Source organism: Babylonia areolata, chromosome 4 (genome assembly GCF_041734735.1).
Source record: "Babylonia areolata isolate BAREFJ2019XMU chromosome 4, ASM4173473v1, whole genome shotgun sequence".
Taxonomy (NCBI): Eukaryota; Metazoa; Mollusca; class Gastropoda; order Neogastropoda; family Buccinidae; genus Babylonia; species Babylonia areolata.
Genome location: NC_134879.1, coordinates 24,521,499 through 24,545,378, shown reverse-complemented (window position 1 = coordinate 24,545,378; position 23,880 = coordinate 24,521,499). Strand labels below are relative to the sequence as shown.

The following is a 23,880-nucleotide window of genomic DNA, read 5'->3' as shown; positions in this document are numbered from 1 at the left end:
ATAGCTTTGTTTTTCTTCTTTACTGACTAGTAGTAGTAGGCCTCCGTCGGTCATGGATGACCATGGATAGAGTGTATCCAACCTAATGTCTAATTGGGCTGTCTGCTTGGACCAAGCAGCGTTTCCTGTGACTGTAGAGACCGATGCGAGAGAGACAGTCTCTGTCGCAGCAATCACATGTGTAAGCTGATGCTGGTCTGTCGGCTGCCATCCCTTTTCTGCGAGCTCGCTTTTCTGCTGCAGCAGCTGACAGTTTGTCCTCACCAGTCCGTAGCTGATTCTTGAGAGTGCTTCTCCATCTGTTGCGGTCATCTGCAAGGTCCTCCCAGGACTCAGTGTTGATCTCAAGTGCCTTCATGTCACGTTTGCAAACGTCTTTGTATCTCAGCTGTGGACGGCCGATGCTTCTCTGCCCCGTGGTGAGCTCTCCATAGAGGATGTCTTTTGGGATGCGACCATCTTCTACTACGCGGCGAACGTGCCTTACCGTCTGACTGCGTCGAGTCAAATGTAGGCTTGTGCCTGAACTGTTTTGTTCAGCTTGCCGCAGCGGACGTGTGGTGTGACCCAGTACGCCCTCTGTTTGATGGCTTACCATAGTCATTATATATAGGTGAAGAGCACAGACAAAGAAATCCTGAGTAACACTATTTCCACCCTCTGAAAATTCTGAGAATTCTCAATTCCGACTCTTCCCCGTAGACAAAAACAAAACGAAACAACCCCAAACACACACACACACACACACACACACACCAATCAATAGGTCTATGGTGAACAGAAAGGCGCCGAGCAAAAATGTGTTAATATTGTGAGCACACTAATGGATTCTTCTCTAATTTACTTTTTTTATTTGATTTAGATCTTGTTCTGTTTTGTGGAACTCATATCTTTATGATGTATTTGATGATGTTTTGTTTGTTAGTTATTTTTCCTTCCGTTTTTGTTTGTTTAATTTTATTTCGTTATTTTTCGTTTTAAAGCCAAACTTTATGTACAACCCTTTTCATCCTGCCTGACAAACGGGCACAGTTCACAAACTGCACGGGTCATTGCATCGCCTCCGAGGGGTGACTGCCCCGTATAATGGGTTTCCGATGTCGCACCGATTGCACCCGGGTAACCGTTTATGTTCGGATACACGCACGTCAGCACTGAGGTGGCAATGGGTGGTGGGTAAGGAGCCTTGGGTGGCTATGATAATTATAGCTGTTGCCCCCAGTTTCGTTTGGTGGTGTCGCTTTTTTTCTTTTCTTTTTATGTGCTGTCGAAGCAGTAATCGACCCGCTTAAACATTTAAAGAGCTCTCTCAGTGTGAATGCCACCCTTTCATTCTCGATAGGTGTGTTGTGTGTGTGCGTGTGTGTGTGAGAGAGCCAACGAGAGGCAGGATAGCAAGTGCCCTTACCGGTGACATAGTATCATGGCGAGTGTTAGGTCCAGTGCAGCAACACACCATCAGCTTTCATCTGTGCCCCTACATATCAGTGAAAATATTATCTGTTACTGTCAATACTTTCTGCAGGAATTTTAACTACACATTAGCCACCAGACCAGGTGTGTGTTGTTTTCATTCAGATCCTCTGACCAAGAAAAAAAATTGAATATAAAAATTATAACTGTAATTGTGTGTTGTGTACAGAAACTTCAGATGCAATGCTGCAAAGAATTACTTTCATGGTATCATCTGATAATGAAAGTGTGTAAGTTGCGCCTTACACACTAACCAGTTATTCAGGTATTCATACAGCACCCCTCTCTCTCTTGTTCTCTGTGTCTCCTCACACACACACACACACACACACACACACACGCAGAGGAACATTTGGAAATGGGAGACAAGTTCACTTGCAGAGCTTTATTCTTCATGCTGCTCAGGAAAAAAATAGGAGGGCAATAGCTGCAAAACATCCAAAAGCAACACACACGCAAACAGAAAATAATTATTTCAAAAAAATCCTTCTGAAAGAGACATTTTTATATAAAAGCAGATACCAACTTATTTCAATTTTTTCAAGCATCAGCTTCATATTTTACTATTCATGATAATACTGTTGTTTAATATTTACCTAAACACAGCAAAAGCACTGCATTATCCCAAATACTTAGTCGGTATTTTTTTTCTATCATAAAAGTAAGTCAACAATTGTAAAAGAGTCCCTTTTGAAAATAAAAGAAATGAACTCTAAAAAGCAAAAAAATAAAAAATAAAAATAAATAAATAAATAAATAAATAATAATAAAATCATAATAAAAGATTTTCAAGTCTGGCTTGAAAAGTAATCAACAATGTATGTAAAAAGTGGAGAAATATTTGAATTATTTACCAAGATAAAAATCAGAACTTCATAATCCAAAAAAACAAACATAAATTTAAAAAGGAAAAAAAATTGATCGTGGGAGGAGATATTTTCTAAACTGGCCACATAAAAATCATACAACAAAAAATTTCTCCCGCAGAATGTTTTACTAATATTCTGCCCAGCTGTTGTTCACCCCACGTCCAAATGACAAGTTCTTTAAGTCAGCTCAAAACAAGAAAGGAGAGAGAGAAAACTGGTGCAGAAGGAAGTTCCTCTTCACATCTTTTCATACTTTCTCAGAGATCCAAGAACTGTTGTCATGAATGCAGTCCCATTTATTCCATCCAATTCCTCTTCTGAACAAACTGTTCCAAACAGTTACCACATGAATGTGCCAGGATTGTCAGCTTTTTGACAGGAACAGAGGAACAAAAGCAGATGGAACAGAGGAAGAAAAGCAGATACAAAAGAAATGACAGAACAATGAGGCTGGGAGAATAAATGATTAACAAACAACAAAGAGTGGTAACTCTCTTCATATGCAAGGTAACAACTTCAAGTCAATGCTGCTTATGCTACCGATTCAGCTAGCACACAGGTAAATAAAAGGTACTCTGGAATAAACCCAGACACTTCCTCAAAACAGGAAGCACCGGGCTTGTCATAATACCGATCATTTGACATGTGCACACAGCAGCAATGACATAAAAAATGTGCTAACACAAATTAGCTTTACCAAAGAAGTTAGTTCTCAAAACTGAATGTACACTCAATTCCTTTGCTAATCACACAGAAGTTCAAAAATTGTCAAACAATATATACTTTGTTCTATGGCACTGGCAGCATGCAATTGAAAACAAAGGCTGGAGATTACAAAGAAGTAAATCACTATCAGTCAATACTTATACTTGCACTAATGTGACATGAGCATGCAGATACACAGGTTTTTGTGCCACAGTTGGTATGCAAAGGCAGCCAAATCAGCATTCTCTGACAGCTGATTTTCTACATCAACTTTTGCTAGCTGTATGTTGTCAGAGGCATATTTTGTGGCTGCTGATTTTTCCTCATTACACAGTCTACGACTTAAAACAATGAAAGCTTGGCTGCTAAATTATCAGGACCAACCTGCATGGAAAAACTCAAGATCGCTGTCCTTGGCTGTGTATCAATGCTCTTTGGTATGAATTTTTTTCCTTTTTTTTAACATTTTTTTTAAGTCCTGCTGTCTTGTTAAAAGTATACATACATAAACATTTTCATCATCTGTACTTTGTTCTCCTTTTCTTCAATAAAACGCAGTATCACTATGTCTAGTTTTTTTATCAACAAAGTATTGCCAACACAAACTTGTTCTGTGAGATATGAATGCACAGCTAATGTCACAAGGCATCTGAGACTGAGATACATTCAGCAAAGGTGTTAAATCAAACATAATTTTCCAGACAAGGTAAAATTTAATCACAGTTTTTGAAGATATAATTTAAAATATATCTCCTCTTCCCTCACTGATTATGATGCAAGTCTGACTGAATTCCCACAGTTAAAAAAATCACAGGAGGAAGGAGACAATTGAGCACAAGTGGGGAACTACAACAGGTGAACAAACGCATGGTGAAGTCACAATCAGCACACATCACAGCAGACAATATCAAAGCTGGGACTACGCCACACACTTTATAGAACCAATGTCAAGCACCATTAAGACACAATACTAAGCTGTAAAGTCTTCAGCACAAACATGGAAACAGCTCCAACGTAAGCTATTGGAAAGCTTACACACTTCAGTATGAGCACTCCTTGTAAAGAAGACATACACATACAATACTACATATGACCTGAAACAAAGATCTAACCTTGTGAACAAGAAGACAAGCTGGCTGAATACTTTACCATTCCCTGAACTTTCTATGTAATGACAGTGGATGGTGGAAGGAGCGATGCAAAGCAAAACCTTTCATCTTGTAGTCAGAAAGATTTACTGACCATGCCTCCGTCTGTGAAAGTATCAACACAAACATATCAATATGCTGATGTATGATATACATCAGCTCTAGCACCATTTCTTCACAACAGTGGGGGAGAGAAAGACTGGACCTCCACCGCTGCACATAGACTGCTGCCACACCTCCACAAGCTGTGTGAACAAGCTTTCGTAATCCATTTAGCTGTTGGCAAGACACAGCCAGCCATGTTATGCATGCTCACTTTGACACGATGCTGATCCTAGTCTCAGTAAAGTATATTTTCAACCTTCAAACCTTTAAAACTACCAACATGCAATGAAGCAGGGTGGAGCACCACTAAATCAACTCGGTACAATGCTGATGAATTTACTGTAATTATATCACAGAGACTTATCTTCATTCCATATGCCTAAATATGGCATCAATACTACTACAAACCTGTTTCACCCAACATCGCCTGTGACAATCTGGATACCCCAGTACAATCTCCAAATAAAATAATGGAACATCCCCACACCCTGATCCTTGAAGCTCAAACTCTTGAATGTAACAAAACAATGTACAAGGCCACACAAGAAGACTCTAAGAAATCTTGCCAAAGTGAAAGCACCAACAAACATAATTGTGAAACAATTCCTGATCAAAGCAAACTCTTGTTTGTCACCAATGTGAGACTAACCATGCCAAATACTAACTAATGACAGAAATACTGCGATGAAAGCAGTTAGTGCATGCAATCTGCAGAGTCCCAAAAATGCAGTATTCATGTGAATATTTGGACTAAAACTAATCCCTGGAACTTGTTTGCAATAAATCCAAACTGTGGAATGTTATCATACTGTCATAGTAATCAAGTTCCAGGAGATGGAAATTATTTGTGACAATGACCAAATAAAAACAAGTGCAACAATGTGACTGCTGACCTTGATCAATGTGTTGATAAATGCACATCACAAGCTGTCAACATGTATGATATGTCAGTTTGTTTGGGTTTTTTTCTTTGGTTATGCTTTTGACAATGGAAAATTCTAGTTCAATATGTGTGCCATTCCGTGTCAAGACTCTCTCTCTCTCTCACACAGAGCACACCCCCATCTTTCCTTTTCCAAACACACCAGACCAACATGTCTGTGGTTCTCTTCACAGGGGTCCAACAGATGTGATGACCAAAAATTCCATATTTTTTCAAGACCTTTTCCTGACCAGACTGAAAATTTCCCATACCAAACACAAAGTCAAACTGAATTAAATATTCACCTGGAGTGCCGCTGACAAAAGAGATCAGTGCGTATCCCAGTATAGCTGTTCATTTTTCATTGCTTCTTTGCTTTTTTGATTGACTGCATTTCAATGCATTCAGCTCATCATTGAATGGTACTGTTCAAGGGTTTTATCAAAAGTCCAAGACTTTTCCAGAACCTGAAGGGCAAAACATATCTTTCAAAGACTCCCAGCCCTAGAAATGGTTATCTCATATTTCCAAGACTTTTCCAGACTTCCACAACTCTGTACACACCCTGTTTTCAAAACAAAGAGATTTATCCCACTCAGTTCAATCATTGGTCACCTAACATTGCCAGAGGTGATCTGAGTGACCTCCCAAAAGCAAAATATGATCTAACGCATATTAACTAAGTCCCACAGCCTTAAGCATTACCAACCAAATAAGTCAACCACTGTTCTTTATACCTTCGGTTAGCAACTTCTCCATATCCAAAAGTGACTGCTTCGTCATTTAGTCGTTTGTGAGTGAGTGTCTTGCTCTGTCTTAAATGTACAACTTTTGACAAACATTTTGTCTTCAGAAGAAATTCAGCATTTTTCCTCTCAACTCTTACAGGGCCAGGTTGATTCTGTTATCCTAAGAAATCCAAATGTTTTCCAGACTTATTAAGTTTTGGGAAAACCCCATTCTAAGCAAAGATCAAAATTCTCAGTTCTGCACTACAACATGGCACTAACTGTGATATCAGAAGAGGCAGTGCCCATACCAATCCTCACTGAATCAGACAGCTGAAGGCTCAGTGAATTGGGCTTTTCTATTCCATGTGTCATTTCAAAATCAGCATGTCATATAACAATACACACAGCCACCACGACATCTGCTTTGAAAGGGAGAAAAAGACCAATTTCAATTCAAACTTTAGAAAAAAAAATACTACCTCTGTAAAACAACATCAAATGGAAACTTGGAATGAACATGGATGATTTTACTTGTCTCTAGGAGGCAGACTGGAAATTCCTTCCTAATACAACATCAGAACATAGAAACCGGGCCATACAGAGCTAGGCAGCCAGCTTGAGCACCAGGACCTCATCCTCATCGATGTGAATGGCCTTGTACAGCTTCAGCATCTTGCCTTCGTGCTCGCTGTTGTGGGAATGGAACACCAGCTTGCCAGTCTTCCGCCCGCTGGCACACTCACTGCTGCCAAACCTGTGGGCCGTGGTGGGGCCCAGGTTGGCCACCACCAGGAAGGAGTCGAACCCAGGGGCATGGCGGGCGAAGATGAGCAGGTTGTCGGTGGAGCAAAACATGGTGTGACCGAACAGCAGGGAGTCCTCAGTGGTCCTGAGGGCGGTCAGGGATTTGAAGGTTTTCATCACACTGTGGTCCCGCAGCTGGGCAGTCATGCTCTGTGGGACAGGGAGGAGGAAGGATTGGCTTATAACGAGTTTCATTCGCTCAAGTTTCCTCCTTGCTGCCCTGTATGCTAGAGGAAATAACAGGCAGTAAGCAAGGAAGTCAGTCAGTCAGTCAGTAAGCAAATCAGTCAGTCAGTCAGGCAGTGAGTGGGTAAAAGTAAGTGAGTAAGTAAGTCATTAAGTTCGTCAGTCAGTCAGTAAGTAAGCAATCCCTTCAAGGACAAAACAATGCAGCCATGAACATTAACACTTTGATCACAACAAGCATGAGTTTCATGAAGCATACACTTTTGAAAGTATGTGCACAGATTTAGCTACAACAAAGAAACATTGACAATACTAATGGAATTAGACGGGGGTGGGGGTGGGACAACACACACACACACACACACACACACACACACACACACACACACACACACACCACACACATGAATAAAAATAAATAAACAAACCAAACAAACAAAACACCAAAACAACGTATCAGTAGACAAGAAAATGAAGAGTGGCAAGATAAAACACCTGAAGCACAACTCCAAACTGAGACCAGGCCAAGCAAACTGCACCATATATATATATATAAAGCAATATTTTCCAGGGAGAAGACTGACAGGATATATCAGTAAATGAGTAAGGAACACAAGTGGGCATGCCAAATATGCTTAGTTAAACCCTGGAGAGTTTACAACCACAGCAAGCATCCATGCCATATTGATGTGGGGAAAAAAATAATAATAATGTACATTTATATGGCGCCCTTTCTCTCTAAGAGCTCAGGGCACTTTACATGAAAGAAAAATATTACAAGTTTCATAACTCTTTCTCAAGAACCCCCCCCCCCCCCCCCCCCCCCTCCCCCACACACTCACACTCTCCCCCTCCCACTCTACATACATCCAAAGTGAGCTGACATGGGAGGTGTACAAGTCTTGCATACAGACAGATATCATGCAGTCATTATACACACACTTCTTCCACAGGTGGTGTTGGAGAACAAGGAAGCTAAGAGTGCTTATAGATAGGTTTTAAAAAGATGAGTTTTTAGTGATGCGCGAAAAGCAGAAATAGAATCAGATGCTCGGATATGATGAGGAAGGTTGTTCCAGATGTATGGAGCAGCAAAGAAGACAGAACGTTCACCACAGCTTTTTGTACTGACAAGAGGAAGTTTCAAAAGATAACAGTCAGAGGAAGAGCGGAGATTTCTTGCAGAAGTGTAAACACTGATAAGGTCAGAAAGATATGTAGGTCCTGCGGAGTGGAAAGCAGAATAGCAGAGACACGCAACTTTGTATTTAATTATCGCTTCAATGGGGAGCCAATGTAGAGTGCGGAGGTGAGGAGAAATGTGATCAGTACGAAGAAAAACGCAGAAAATATACTGTTCTTCCTCCAAATTACGTGTGGACACACCCAGAAATACTGTGGAAGTTAGCCCCCCTTCCTTGTGGTTTATGCATATGTAGGATTGTGAAAATCATTTCAATGAGACAAATTTTGATGCCAGAGCAGTGTTCAGGCACAAGGCTCAATAAGGTCCCATAGTCTTTTATGGCCATCAAGGCAGTAAATTCATAACCACTGCCTAGGGCTTGCTACAGGAAGGCGGGGCCCAATCATCTCCTTCCGCCATTTTAACCTTCCACATCCAAGGTCAGGTATCCATCCATTCATTCCTGGGTGGAGTGAGCAAAATTGGAGCAAAGTTCAACAGGCGCAATAGCCGAATGGTTAAAGCGTTGGACTTCCAATCTGAGGGTTCGAATCACAGTGATGGCGCCTGGTGGGTAAAGGGTGGATATTTTTACAATCTCCCAGGTCAACATATGTGCAGACCTGCCAGTGCCTGAACCCCCTTCGTGTGTATACGCAAGCAGAAAATCAAATACGCACGTTGAAGATCCTGTAATCCATGTCAGTATTCGGTGGGTTATTGAAACAAAGACATACCCAGCATGCACTCCCCCGAAAGAGGAGTATGGCTGCCTACATGGCGGGTTAAAAACGGTCATACACATAAAAGCCCTTTCACGTATATACAAGTGAACGTGGGAGTTGCAGCCCACGAATGCAGAAGAAGAAGAAGAAGGAGTAAAGTTCCCTTCCCAAGGACACAACAGCATGTCAAACACCGATCACTAGTGAACAATGGATCTGAAGCCCAGTACCTTACTGATTCTGCCATCATGCCTCTAGCCAACTCTTTTTAGCGTTTTAGATTTACTGTGATAGCATCTACATAGAATTCCATATAACATTTTCACTGTAATACTCCCTACGACAACAGAACTTTTGGTGAATCAATTTTTCAAACTCTTTATTACTTTCATTTGTTACTTGCAGATTTTGGTGTCTCTGCAAAAATATCATAGCTCTGAAAACTTTGATACTTTTTTCTTTTTATTTCTTCATATGGCTTAACTCAAACATCTTTGCTCAAACAGATGAAACTCTGACCTGCATTTCATATTAACTTATCAAACCATGAATTTGACATTTCAACCACACATAAACAATTGCAATCAGAAAACACTTTGTATGGAATGCAGTGTGATCATTCTGACATTTAAACAAGTCACAATAGTTTCACTCTGTCTGCCCCAAACGTTTGTTGTTTTTATATGGTAGTAGTTAGCTGACTTGAACAAAAGTGCAGCATCCAAAGAATACAGCACAGATATTCAAAAAGAAAATGGGTTTTGAAGCATAACTTGCATCCACAACTTAAATTCAATGCTGCCTTTTCATCTTTTTTTTTTTTTTAAACCTGCAGATGTTTTTAAAAAGTAAAACTGCAAATACCTGTGTGCCTGACTCTGAACTACCTTGCAGTGAAGTGACAGAACACTGGCAAGAACAACTTACATTGACATTTTGGGAGGTGTAGCTGTTGCTGAGTGGCAGCCATGGCGTGGTGGCCTGGGTGAAGCCTGCATTCTTTCCCTTGCTCCACTGCATTGGGCTGACCGTCCTCTTGTCGTCCTGTGGGAACATGCACACACTGACCTGAGCACCTAATGCACGAGGCAGCCTTATTCACAGACTGATTTGGGTCACAGGTTCAACTGGCTAGATTTTTAACGACTGGCAAAATCTTCTTGTTTCTAATGGCTAGACTTTTAGAGACAGAGGTAAAATCTTCATGATTCTACTGGCTAGACTTTTTGAGACAGTTAAATCTTCTGTGTTCTACTGGCTAGACTTTTAGAGACAGAGATAAAATCATCTGGCTTCTAGTAGACTACTGGTTAGACTTTTAGAGACAGGTAAATCTTCTGGCTTCTACTGGCTACACTTTTAGAGACAGAGGTAAAAGCTAGGTTCTACTGGCTAGACTTCTGGGGAGAAGTAAAATCTGTGTTTTACTAGCTAGACTTTCAGAGACAAGGGTAAAATCTGGGTTTTACTGGCTAGACTTTTAGTTAAAATCTTCTAGGTTTTACTGGCTATATTTAAAGAAAGAGGTAAAATCTTATAGATTCTACTGGCTACACTTTTAGAGACAGGTAAAATCTTCTAGGTTCTACTGGCTAGACTTTCAGAGACAAAGGTAAAATCTTGTTTCTACTGGCTAGACTTTCAGAGTCAAAATAAAATCTTCACGGTATTACTGGCTAGACTTTTATTAGAGAGGTAAAGTCATTCTTATCCCTGTTCTGGGATGCATACATACACACTGCAGACATCCCATTAGCGTCACTTTTTAAGACATAATAATGATGGTGATGAAAATAAATGGTACAAGAATCCTGATTACTGTCTTGTTCAGTGGGTCCAGTATCACCAAGACAACAACAACAACAACAACAAAAAAGTGAAAAAGTGTCAGATTTGTAATATCCAAACTTTCCACATCCAGTAAACAATCAACAACACTGTAATGTTAGGTACCTGAACTCTGTCACCACAACATGATCCCATACCAGTGTCAGTCCTGAACACGACAGGAACAACCCCATGTAGCAGCATGCTGGCTGTCACTCACTCACCTGCGGCCCATCCTCCATGGCCAGCTCATCCCCGTAGTAAGGGAGTGCCGATCCTGGCAGCAGCATCTGGAGAGCGTGGGCGATGGTCATGCGCTTCATCCCCACCCGGTTGAACACACGCTGACTTCCAGGGCTGGATGAACTCAGCTGTAACAACCACAAACAAGTTTTAAAAAAACCCCACTGAGCCAACCATGTGTTTGTTCTGTATCATCCGCACATTCTGTGTATCTTAACTCACTCGGGACGACAAGTTTTCTCCCTTGCTTTTCCCCACAGACGGCCCATTTGTAAGGGTTTGGAAAAAAATTATAAAAAATACAAAATAATGTGTAAGAAAATGAAACTTTCAGAACTGGTTTATTACGTGTTGAGCTATTACATATAACAAAATCAAATTTCTCATCTTATTTTTACAGTTTTGCCATATGTAGAAAATACTACCAATTTTTCACCCCGAATCACCATACCCATGCTCGCTTTCTGCATTAAATTCGCTTTCTTCTTCATCATCACCCACCTCTTCAATTTCCGACCCTTCAGTTTGTAGCATTTCAAGTACTTCGGCAACACTAAAACGTTGCCGTCACTGCCTTGTTCGCTTCACAACATTCTGAGAAGAGCCTGCTTTGCTAACAGGCTGGCACGCGAGCAGACGACCGGTCAGTGACTTTGTGAGCATGTGTGCGAGACAGGCCACACATCCCAGGCTGACCAATCATACTGATCGATTGTGGAGTGACCCAGAATAGCGCACTCTGCTTGGCTAATCAAAAAATCACGTGTACAGCGCATGATGGAATTTTACTTTCGGAGAATGCTATTCCATTCCTTCGTCCGAATCCGAATACGTTTTGCATACGAATGCGTGAGCATTCATTCGTCCGGAAAGAGTTAAGCAAGATTAAAAAGGCTATGCCAGTCTTGAATAAAAGCTAATTTGTGTTTGCAAATTTCTTTTGTCACTGCTGCTATCTGCACATGTCAAATGACTGGTATAAGGACAAAACTGGTGCTTCCTTTCTTGAGGAAGTGTCTGGGTTTGTTCCAATGTGCCTTTTACTTACCTGTGTGTTAGCTGAATCGGTAGCATAAGCAGCATTGACTAGATGTTGTGTATCTTGTGAATGGAGAGAGTTACCACACTTGACTATTTGTAATTATCACAGACTGCCTTCGTTCAGTGTCAGACATGGAGAGTGCTCTCTGCATTACCTGATGATGCTGCAGCCAAGAAAGAATTAGTACTGTTTGTGCAGTATCTTTCTGTAGGTTTTATGTTTGCCTTTTAAACCCTTTGACTACTGAAGCTTGGTGAAATGAATATATATGAATGATAGCTGGAGGGGAATGAATAATTCTTATGATTATTGCAATTTTCTAAGAAAATAAACAACTGAGGTTTCTATTCACAACACAAACACACAGACCACTAAAATGACTGACAGCATATAAAATAAACAAATTAAATAATGATATTCATCATCATAATCACGAGAATAATAATGATAATAAAAATGAACCAATCAATAATGAAGATAAGAAGAAGAAGAATACAACAATAACAATAACAATAATAATAATGATAATAATTTTTAATATATCAATAACAATAATTATAACAACAATACTAATACTAATAATAATGATAATAATATGAAAAATATCAATCACAATAATCAAAAAAATAATACTAATAATAACAATGATGATAATAATTTTTTTTTTAAATCAATAATAATAATTATAACAATTATAACAACCATAACATAGAAACAAAAACAACAAAGGACAGGTACCCTCCATCCAATCCAGTGTGTGGTGGAGCTGTTGACGTAGGGTTCCAGCCTGGCCTGCAGGTCGCGGGCACTGATGTGCCTGTCCAGGTCATCCAGTACCACGGACACCACGTGCAGACCACGCCTCCCCGTCCCTCCATTGTACAGCCACAGTTTGTCACTGTCCGCACCCCGCACCGTGCCCACCAGGAGTCTGACACACAACACAGACATCTCATCTGTCAAATCTGAAGTGTACTAATAATACAATACAATACAATACAATACAATACAATACATCTTTATTAATCCGACTGGAAATTACATGTGCATTCAAAGGTTTGTCACTCACACCAATCAGTCTCTCAGACCGAAGTCGAGTCTAACATATATGAAGTTGCAACAAACATGCCAGCTGTCAAACTTTCAATGTACCAACAGTTAACACAGATAGCCCAAGCCTCCCCCTCCCTCCGTTGAACAGCCACAGTCTGTCACTGCCAGCACAACCGCACTGTGCCCACCAGGAGTCTGACACAACACAGACACGCCATCCATCACACACAAAGTGTAACACAACACGATCCCATAGAGTTGTGGCCCAGAGGTAACACACCCGCCCAGGAATCGTGAGAATCTGAACCTGCTGGTTCGAATCCCACCATAGTCACCAGTATTTTCTCCCCTTCCACTAGACCTTAAGCGGTGATCTGGATGCTAGTCATTCGGATGAACAATAAACTGAGGTCCCACATGCAGCATGCACTTAGCGCAAGTACATTAACCCATGGCAACAAAAAGAGTTGTCCCAGGCAAAATTCTGCAGAAAAATCCACTTCAATAGGAAAACAAAATAAAAAAACTACAGGCAGGAAAAAATACCCCAAAAATGGGTGGAGCTCTCAGTGCAGCGACGCGTTATCCCTGGGGAGAGTAGCCCAACTTTCACACAGAGAAATCTGTTGTGACTAAAAAGAGTAATACAGTACTATAATAATAACACAATACAACACCAACAGTTAACACAGACAGGCTCCCATCACACACAAAGTGTACCAACAGTTAACACAGACAGGCTCCCATCACACACAAAGTGTACAAACAGTTAACACAGACAGGCCAGCCGGCAAACGCAAAGTGTACCAACAGTTAACATAGACACGCCAACCATCACACACAAAGTATACCAACAGTTAACACAGACACGCCAACCATCACACACAAAGTGTACCAACAGTTACCACAGACAGGCCTCCCATCACACACAAAGTGTACCAACAGTTAACACAGACAGGCCTCCCATCACACACAAAGTGTACCAACAGTTAACACAGACAGGCCTCCCATCACACACAAAGCATACCAACAGTTAACACAGACAGGCCTCCCATCACACACAAAGTATACCAACAGTTAACACAGACAGGCCTCCCATCACACACAAAGTATACCAACAGTTAACACAGACAGGCCAGTTATCACACACAAAGTATACCAACAGTTAACACAGACAGGCCTCCCATCACACACAAAGTGTACCAACAGTTAACACAGACAGGCCTCCCATCACATGCAAAGTGTACCAACAGTTACCACAGACAGGCCTCCCACCACACACAAAGTGTACCAACAGTTAACACAGACAGGCCTCCCATCACTCACAAAGTGTACGAATAGTTACCACAGACAGGCCAGCTATCACACGCAAAGTATACCAACAGTTAACACAGACAGCCCAGTTATCACACACAAAGTACACCAACAGTTAACACAGACAGGCCTCCCATCACACACAAAGTGTACCAACAGTTAACACAGACAGGCCTCCCTTCACACGCAAAGTGTACCAACAGTTAACACAGAGAGGCCAGCCATCACACACAAAGTATACCAACAGTTAACACAGACAGCCCAGTTATCACACACAAAGTGTACCAACAGTTAACACAGACAGGCCTCCCACCACACACAAAGTGTACCAACAGTTAACACAGACAGGCCTCCCATCACACACAAAGTGTACCAACAGTTAACACAGACAGGCCTCCAATCACACGCAAAGTGTACCAACAGTTAACACAGACAGGCCAGTTATCACACACAAAGTATACCAACAGTAACACAGACAGGCCAGTTATCACATGCAAAGTATACCAACAGTTAACACAGACAGACCTCCCATCACACACAAAGTGTACCAACAGTTAACACAGACAGGCCTCCCATCACACACAAAGTGTACCAACAGTTAACACAGACAGGCCTCCCATCACACACAAAGTGTACCAACAGTTAACACAGACAGGCCTCCCATCACACGCAAAGTATACCAACAGTTAACACAGACAGGCCTCCCATCACACGCAAAGTGTACCAACAGTTAACACAGACAGGCCTCCCATCACATGCAAAGTATACCAACAGTTAACACAGACAGGCCAGTTATCACACACAAAGTATACCAACAGTTAAACACAGACAGGCCAGTTATCACATGCAAAGTATACCAACAGTTAACACAGACAGGCCTCCCATCACACGCAAAGTGTACCAACAGTTAACACAGACAGGCCTCTCATCACACACAAAGTGTACCAACAGTTAACACAGACAGGCCTCTCATCACACACAAAGTGTACCAACAGTTAACACAGACAGGCCTCCCATCACACGCGAAGTATACCAACAGTTAACACAGACAGGCCAGTTATCACACACAAAGTATACCAACAGTTAATAGACAGGTCAGCTGTCAAACAAATGTATACGAACAGTTTCATACTGTCTTAAACCTGCAACATAATGAAACTGGAGTGACCTGAAAACCAGAAAGCCCTCGAACACAAATCACCAGTCCAGCAACACTCTTACATAGTCTTTTCAAATCCACATTCCTGGATTTGGGGGATACACTAGCACTCCTTACTCTCCCACTCCTTCTGTAGTTCTCCTCTCTTGGTTTCTTCCTATTGTGTCTTTCTTTTTCTTTTTTCTTTTTGTTGTTGTTGTTGTTTTTTTGTTTTTTTGTGGGTTTTTTTTTTTTTTTTTTTTTTGCATTTCAGTCTGATTTTGCAAACATGGTTCTCTTTATTCAGTGGCTGAACAGTGGCATAGACAAGAAAAAGATTTTTTTCGTTACTTGACACCAAAAACTGCAATATGCTTCTTTATCATCTTTTTTCATTAAAAAAAAAAAAAAAAAATCTGCCATTTAATGCAACGTTAGAGCCAACTGTATACAGCACCAAGACAAACACGACAGTGGCAGACACAAGAGAACTGAGCCTCACTTCTCTCGGCCCGGTTTGTTGTCCAGACCATCCACTATTCCACGCAGGGCGTCCACCACATCGACATTTTCTGCATAGTGCTTTGTCTCTGTTGACTGAAAATACAAAAGTAAATAACTTATAAATTGCCTCCAATGACATAATAATGAGGCCTTATCTGAAAAGCATTTCTCATGTCTTAACAATTATGAAAAAGTAAAGGTTATATTTTAAAACAATAATACACAGGGGGTCGAAAGTTTTTGTCTGTGGGATGTGTATGTGTGTTGGTACATGTATGTTCAGTGTAGGTGTGAATGCACACTTGTCATGTGTGTTTATGTAAGTGTGCATGAGTATGTAAATCCACGCTGGAGGAAAGAGGATTGAGGTGGAGGGGAAAGAGGTGTGTGTTGTGGGGCGAAGGGGCGGGCTGGAGGTATTTGAATGCACATCCAACACAACCAAAATGATTAAGTTTAGCTACACCAGCTGTCAAATTTCTATGCAGACATTCTCATGTCAATTCTGCTCTCCATTCAAAGGTAAAACATTTTCACCATATAATGTATGGCTTCAGCATGTTTGTGAACGGAAGGCAAGACACATATATGTTGACACAATGACCATACAGATGGATGCTAATATGACTGCAACAAATGAAGCACTCCAGGTTATAGAGAAGCCCCATCAGAAATCAGCACACACAAAAAGTTAACAGTTTTCACCTTATTTTCAATGAAATTACAGCAGGTTTTTACAACTCATCTTTATTTCAGAAAATTACACCATGTCTTTAGACATAAACTAAACAGGGCAGACAGGACAGCCACACAGAGGCTGAGGCTGAGTGATGATGGCAGCGACTGTGAAGCACACCCTTCAGAAATGAACTCACTGCTGGGAGGCTGGTGGTGTGGTCAGGGTTTTCTGTCAGGTACTCCAAGTCGTTGATGTGAAAACCACTGATGCCTTGGCCTGCCCAGAACTGCATGATTTTCTGAAAACATTTTCTTCACAATACAGTATGCATCAAAATAAGTATTCATGGGTGTCAGGTTCTTGTTCATGAAAGTCAGCCTGAATAAAGGTAACACAGTATGGTTTAGATTGTCTGTTCTCTTTGATATTTCAACTGTCTCAACAATGACAAAGATGGATTCAATCAACATGAAATGTCAATTATAATATGTGACCAGCTTCAACAAAATGATAGATAAGTCGATTTTTTAGGATATAAAGATACACCATTGTAAAGAAGACGAAAAGACCTTTCCAATGATGTACAAAACATGTTCCTATGTTAAAAAAAGTAGAAGTTACGGTAGTTCAAAGTGTGTTAGTAGTGCAGCAACCATTTTGAGAAAAACAGCCTTAAAGTTTTGCAACTGACTCTTGAGATTTTCCCCTTGTAACGGGGTTGGGTTTTTTTTAGCTGTATGTCTGTGAAAGTTAGCAAGGTTTCAAACTAGGGTCTGTACATGCTTTGGGCAATGATATTTATACTTGATGATAATATTAATGTAATTTTGAATGGTTGTTTTGGGTGTAAAAGAATTTTTTCCTCCTGATCTCTCAACAAACAAATCTTCTTTTGTTTTCATTTCTTTCACATCAAAATTAGAATGATGCACATCTAAATTTTGATTCTGTTGAAATAAACCTGCGAATTTTTTTAATTTATCTTTTTTTATTTTTTGTACTTTAAATATGCCAGTGTGGGTGGGTGCGCAGGGGTTCACTGAGTGTGGCCCATTTTTGTTCATTCTTTATTTCAGTGATTCACACTCTAAGTATCTTCCATTTCCACTTTATTATGTGTTTATGTATTTATGGATAACTGTTCCACGTAGGTGCGGAAATTAACTAAATTTTCAAATTTATAGTTTGAATTCGGCAAAAACAGCGAGACATGCTGAAATTCAGAGGCTGAACTATGCACTGGTGCAAAAAACTGGATTTACCCCAGATGGACCTTCAGCACTGTTTTTGCCTGTAGCGCAATTGAATGCAGCACGAGTTATCTATTATTTTGTGGGAGACGGTCACATATACTAAGAAACAGCGCAGTCAAGTTTTGTGACACCCAAGAATTTAGTCCTGCAGAAGAAGAAGCTCTTTCATAACATTTCACCCACTCCAAAATGCATCTAGGCCCACTACAGTGTCTGCTGTGCAAGCCAGTTTGTCTCTACAAACAAGTCAGTCATCTGATCAGTGACTCCAATTTCAGAGCTGAAGTCCTGGCCATTAAAACAGCAGCAGAATTCCTCTCCTCCTGTGGAAAGCCCCTTGGCAGCATCTCCATCTTCACTGACTCCATGTCCACACTCCAGGCCCTTGACTCCCCTGATCCTGGTCCACTGATCCAGTCCCTTAAGGCCTCTCTTGCAACACTTACCCAAACAGCCCCAACGACCCTCCAGTGGGTGCCTGCACATGTAGGCCTCCCAGGCAACGAGCGTGCAGACCACCTTGCTAAGGAAGGAAGCCAGCTCACACAGCCAACCTTTCCTGCCACATAAAGCTAACTGTTCAGATATTTTCTGTGTTCAGTGAACCAAACGTGGATGAAAGGAAAATTGGAATAGATGCAGGATGTGAGTGGACATCTTTGCCGTACTGGTGGAGCACTTTGTCTTGTACATCAGCTGACATCTTACAGGCATGAAACAGGTTAACATATGCATTAAAAGACAGAGAGAGAGGGGAGGGTGTGGGGGGTGGGGGGGCATGAAAGACAGTCACAGACATAGACATAAACAGAGACAGGCAGAATCTTTGTGTGGCAAGCAAAGAAACACAAACAAAACATCACATTCTTGAAGCTAGAAAACCAAGCTACCTTAAACTCTTCAATGACGTTTTCATTGGTCAGATTCAGATCAGCGGTTCCGTCAAACTGACTGAGGTAATACTGTTGACGCTCGCTGTTCCACACCCACATCTTTCCACTCCCATCTTCCCGCTCCTGAAACAAGTTACACGGCCAGGACATCTGTTTCAACATCACTTCAATGCATCATGTCATGCTTGCTAACTTATACTTCATCAAACCAGATCTGAATGAGCCAGGAGCATGAAACAATCAACAATGAGCAAGATGAGCTACTTTTGCTAGGGAAGGGACACAACATTGTGCCATTGCTGCTCAGTACATCTTGTTCTATCATTTTATCTGATACTTTGTGACCTGCATCCTCTCAGCATGGCCACTCAAGCCACACAGGTTAAAGGGTATATATATGATAGTCAGTCGTGTCCGACTATGACCATCAGAACAGCAGAGAAGGCAACTGCTGTTCCGACTATTTGGGCTAGAATTTGATCATAGTAGCCCAAGTACATCCCCACTCTCGGCCATGAGGGTTTTAGGACAGTCATCGTTGGGATGGTTCCCAAATGCCAGCTAGCCCACAAGGCTGCAGCACTAAGAACCAGTGCAATTTTGCCTCCTAGTTTGAGAGTCGCAGTCCTTCACAAAAGACTAAGCTGTAAATGGTTTCCCACTGGCTGGAGAAACCATTGATAATACAGCTCTTACTCTGCTGTTGGCCCAAATGTAAACTTATGTCAATCTGTGATATAAGCCAAGTGGTAGATACTAGACAAATAGTGATATCATGTTCCTCGAGGCTGGGAGTTGGGCATAGGGTCAGCACCCATGCCCTGCAAGAAAAAAAAACGTGTTTGCTTAAGAAACACTGAGAAACACCGGCAAAGAGAACTCCAGGCAGACAGCCAGAAGATGGGCCTGACATGGAGCCAAACAGAGGCAAAAGCACAGGACTGAGGACTATGAAGGTCTCTTGCTCACAGCCTATACCCAAGCAGGGATTAGAGGCCTAGGTAAGTTAGTAATCTTCTAGTAAGATCAAAAGAAATCATGCTGCTTATAAACCCAGCCAACCACAAGGTGTCATCTCCGGGATGAAAACAGAATTATCAAAAATAAACAAAAATTAATCAGAGAGCAAGAAACCAAAAAGTGTCAAACCTTTAATCAAAATGGCAATTCAATTCAAATACCAGGGTCATTTACTGATTTGCTTTTATTCCTCTCATTCATATCCTGTGAATAATTTTACCTCGATGGTCATTGATGAGATTTGAATGAGTGATCTACATCAATAATGGCTGTGACCTTCCCTGTCCAAGTGACCTTCACTGGGGTCACTTGGGTCAATATTCCTTTTTCTGTGTGTACTTGTTTGTTTCTTTCTTTCTTCATTTTACTTGTGTCACAAGAACTGGAAGGACTGTTATATGACCTGGCCATTGTTTTGCGCTGTTGATGGTCCTGTTGCATTTGTTGTTAGCGAAACTAAAATGTTTGCAGTTTGCTTCGGTGTTGTATTTTGTGTGTGTGTGTGTGTGTGTGTGTGTGTGTGTGTTTTATCCTGTTCGGATGATTGCCTCATGTGCACTCAATCAGTACCAACACTTCAGAAAGCCAGTCCATGCATGCTTAACACAACAAGAGAACGCTCACCCAAGCGTTTGGCTCCCTGCCAGCCTTTGGGTCTGCCCAGACGTAATAGCTGGCATACTTGCCCTCCTCCTTCTGGCTCTTCATGAACCATGTGTGGTTCCTGCTGGTCTGGTTAGGGATCAGGTCCATGATCACTCGCTTGCCTGAAACACACACAGTTGCACACAGGATGAAATGACAAGTGCTGTGTGTACGTATACAAGACAACATGCTCTAATTTGTGCAGAGGAGCATGGAGTGGACTGGATGACCGATTAAACGTGTATGAAAAAGAAAATAAACCGGAACTTCTGCATGCATATGTGCATGCTTGTATGGGTGTGTGCTCGCATGTGTGCGTGTTCACGTGTGCACACTAAAACATGTCTGCATACATGCATGCATGCACGTGCGCGTGTGTGCGTGCGCGTGTGTGTGTGTGCGCGCGCGCGTGTGTGTGTATGTAAGCATAAATGAGAAAGAATTATTTTCATTTTTTTAGAAAAGAGCATACACATGTGTGTGTGTGTTCATGGTGTGCATGCAGTGTAGTGTGTGCATGTGTGTGGGGTTGGGGGTCAGAGTGAGGGTGGGTGAAAGTGACTATTTGTGTGCCTCTGAGTGTGCAGGTGTGTGAGCATGCACGTGTTCATGTATGTGCTCTTACATGCATGAATGTGAGTATATTAGTTGTTGTTTTTATTACTCCACAAGTTTAAATGTGTGAGAATGCATGCATATCAGCCTATACACACATGCATGCATGTGTTCTCATTACTGAGAATACAATAAGTCTGATAATGTCATGCTATTTAAAAAATCACACCAAATTAATCTCACCATTTTTAGCCCGCTCCTTGCAAAAAGCTTTGAGAGATTCCACGGTGCCAAACTTCTGATCCAAAGCGGTGTGATCAAGTACTGCTCGGTCATTGTTGCCTTCTGTCTTCAAGATGGAGCTCAGCCACACAGTGTCGGCATTCAGTCCTGCGATGTAGTCTTTCTTCTTCTGGATTCCTGAAGTCACACGTACATGTGTATATATATTCTAAAATACTCAACAGTCTTTCAGACAAAGAGCTTTCCCATCTCAACCTTTACCCACCAATCTGACAGTCTATGTTCAAAGCTTCTCACACCAAAAAGCCCACAGATGTGTAATAAAACTGTTTGTTAATGCAGTATCTGTGTTCTACAGAGAAATCAAAAAGCCCGCAGACCTATGTTTAATGTCATTGTTAATCACTTAATGCAAAGTTTGTGATCTACAGTGAAATTATACAATACAGACTACCAAAAATAAGTTCCACATTGATTGCATATACTTTATATAGAACGTTTTAGTAAATATTACATTCAGTTTCAAACAAAATACCAGCAACAATACACACTCAGACACATGCAACTGTGTAGCAAGTGTACACTTTCAGAACCTGACCAATATGTTGGGTCTAAAGATCATTATTTTGATGTTCTTTTGAAGTGCATGGATGGCATGTTTACTCTGAATTATAAAATTTATACGTGGGATTCTTGTGTCGGAAATTCCTCTGGGCCAAGTCTTTATTATGAATTTTTTGTGAAGCTGGAGATAACTGTAACTAATGCTGACAGTGCCTGAGATTAAAGTTTGTACAAACTACAATGGTTTGTACGTTGTAGTGGTCCTAGTGGGTGTGTGGCCCAAAGACTGAAAGGTGTGAGTAGGCCTTTAGAAGCCACAAAACTAGGTGGTGTCAGCTGGCTCTTACTCTTAGAAGCCGCTAGCTCAGTAGCTGTCAATCAGTGTGAGCTTGGCGAGCTTTATTTTATTTTTGTTGTTGTTGTTCCCTTGACATGGGATTCAAAACGACATTGTTTCTTTGGGCACTTTGACTGGTTGAGCAAAGTGATTATTGTGCACATGTGAGGATTGGTACCTGAGTATGTGGTATATATCATTATATGCATAAAGTGTGGAATGTATATGAAATTATTCAGAATTAAGATGATTAATAATAATAATGATTGTGTGTGCTGCACTTGCGTGTACTATTGTCTGTGCTTTGTTTGGTTGAAAGTGAACTTTCAAAAGTCAGATAGCCCTTACATATTCTCCTCACTTTTTTCCCACACTGTGCACGTGACAGGGCTTCTGCAAAATGATGTCATTTGCGCTATCAGAAGAACATGTGTGCTATCTTTTGAAGTTCTAGAAACATTGCAGTGTAATTTGGGAGATGGTGTGCATGTGTGTGTGTGTGTGTGTGTGATGGGTCGTGTACGTTTATATGTGTTTTGTTTGTGCTTTCATATCTGTGAAACTACATGTTTGTTGCATATCTGTTATGCATGTGTGAATGTGTGTCTGCATGTTTTACATTTATTTGCTCATTTGCCTATTCATCATCATTATTGTCTTTTTATTTTATTTTTATTTATTACTTTTATTAGCAGTAGTATCATCATCATCATCTGACTAAGCGCGTTGGGTTATGCTGCTGGTCAGGCATCTGCTTGGCAGATGTGGTGCAGCGTATATGGATTTGTCCAAACGCAGTGACGCCTCCTTGAGCAACTGATACTGATACTGCAACCACTCTTATCCTTCAGTTTTACAATTACTGGAGATAACAGTTTTTGTTGTTACTGCATTAAAGTATCAGGCAACTTGTAATGTTCATGCTTTTATCACATCTGCTGTTACATCTTCAGTCAATGCATACCTGTCATGTAATGATACTTCACATGTGAGAAAATATTACCTTATATTTAAAACATAAATTGTAAATAAGTTTCCTGCCCTGTTCTGCACCTCCTCTTCTTACCCTCCAAGTCTCCATAACCATCCTGCGCCTTGCCACCATCAAAAAACGACTTGGCGTAGACATTGTATGACACATCCTTGTGGTACCATTTTAGGTCAGGACGGTGCGGACAGCGAGGTGCAAGGACGATAATGACGATGGCAGCCACCAGCATAGAGACCCAGCCGACCCAGAACACGATGAACAGCACCCATCGTAAACGAACCCAAAACGGGTCTTGCTCGTATTTTTTCAGCTCTTCCTTTCCCAGACCTGTGAATGAGGTATCACTCACAGAGCCATGGATTTCCACTTTTGTATCATCGATCGAACTGCCACCGTTGATAAATTTTGTTTTCGTGTCGTCCAATGGTTCTTTATCTTCTATAGTCTGTCCAGCTTCTGGGCACAGTTTCTCTTCCGCCGCATTTCCGTCGTCAGCCATAGTGGCTGCACCATCCATTGCATGCTTGTCATTAACATTTTGATTTTCGTTTACAATATTATTCATCATCTTGTCCACACAAAAATGCTAATGGTAACAACCTATCGCACAAAATAAATCTGAAGTAAAGAGTTCTGTGATTTCCCACTGGAGCCGACGAAAATGCCACAGAAAAGGGTAAAAGTGAATGAATAATTGATAACAAATGTTGCAGCAGCCGGTTTGC

The 23,880-nt window shown here is 41.1% G+C and overlaps 1 protein-coding gene across 1 annotated transcript; it reads right to left on the bottom strand.

Moving 5' to 3' along the window:
- Window positions 1-1,839: 1,839 nt before the first annotated feature.
- Window positions 1,840-23,876, bottom strand: LOC143280987 (amino acid transporter heavy chain SLC3A1-like). Its single transcript, XM_076585836.1, has 10 exons — window positions 23,231-23,876; window positions 21,264-21,440; window positions 20,445-20,587; window positions 18,798-18,923; window positions 16,851-16,952; window positions 15,974-16,068; window positions 12,705-12,897; window positions 10,906-11,052; window positions 9,782-9,898; window positions 1,840-6,907 (listed from the first exon to the last, which is right to left on the bottom strand). Exons 1-10 carry the CDS (start codon window positions 23,721-23,723, stop codon window positions 6,557-6,559), a joined length of 1,944 nt encoding a protein of 647 aa, XP_076441951.1. The 5' UTR covers window positions 23,724-23,876; the 3' UTR covers window positions 1,840-6,556.
- Window positions 23,877-23,880: the final 4 nt, after the last annotated feature.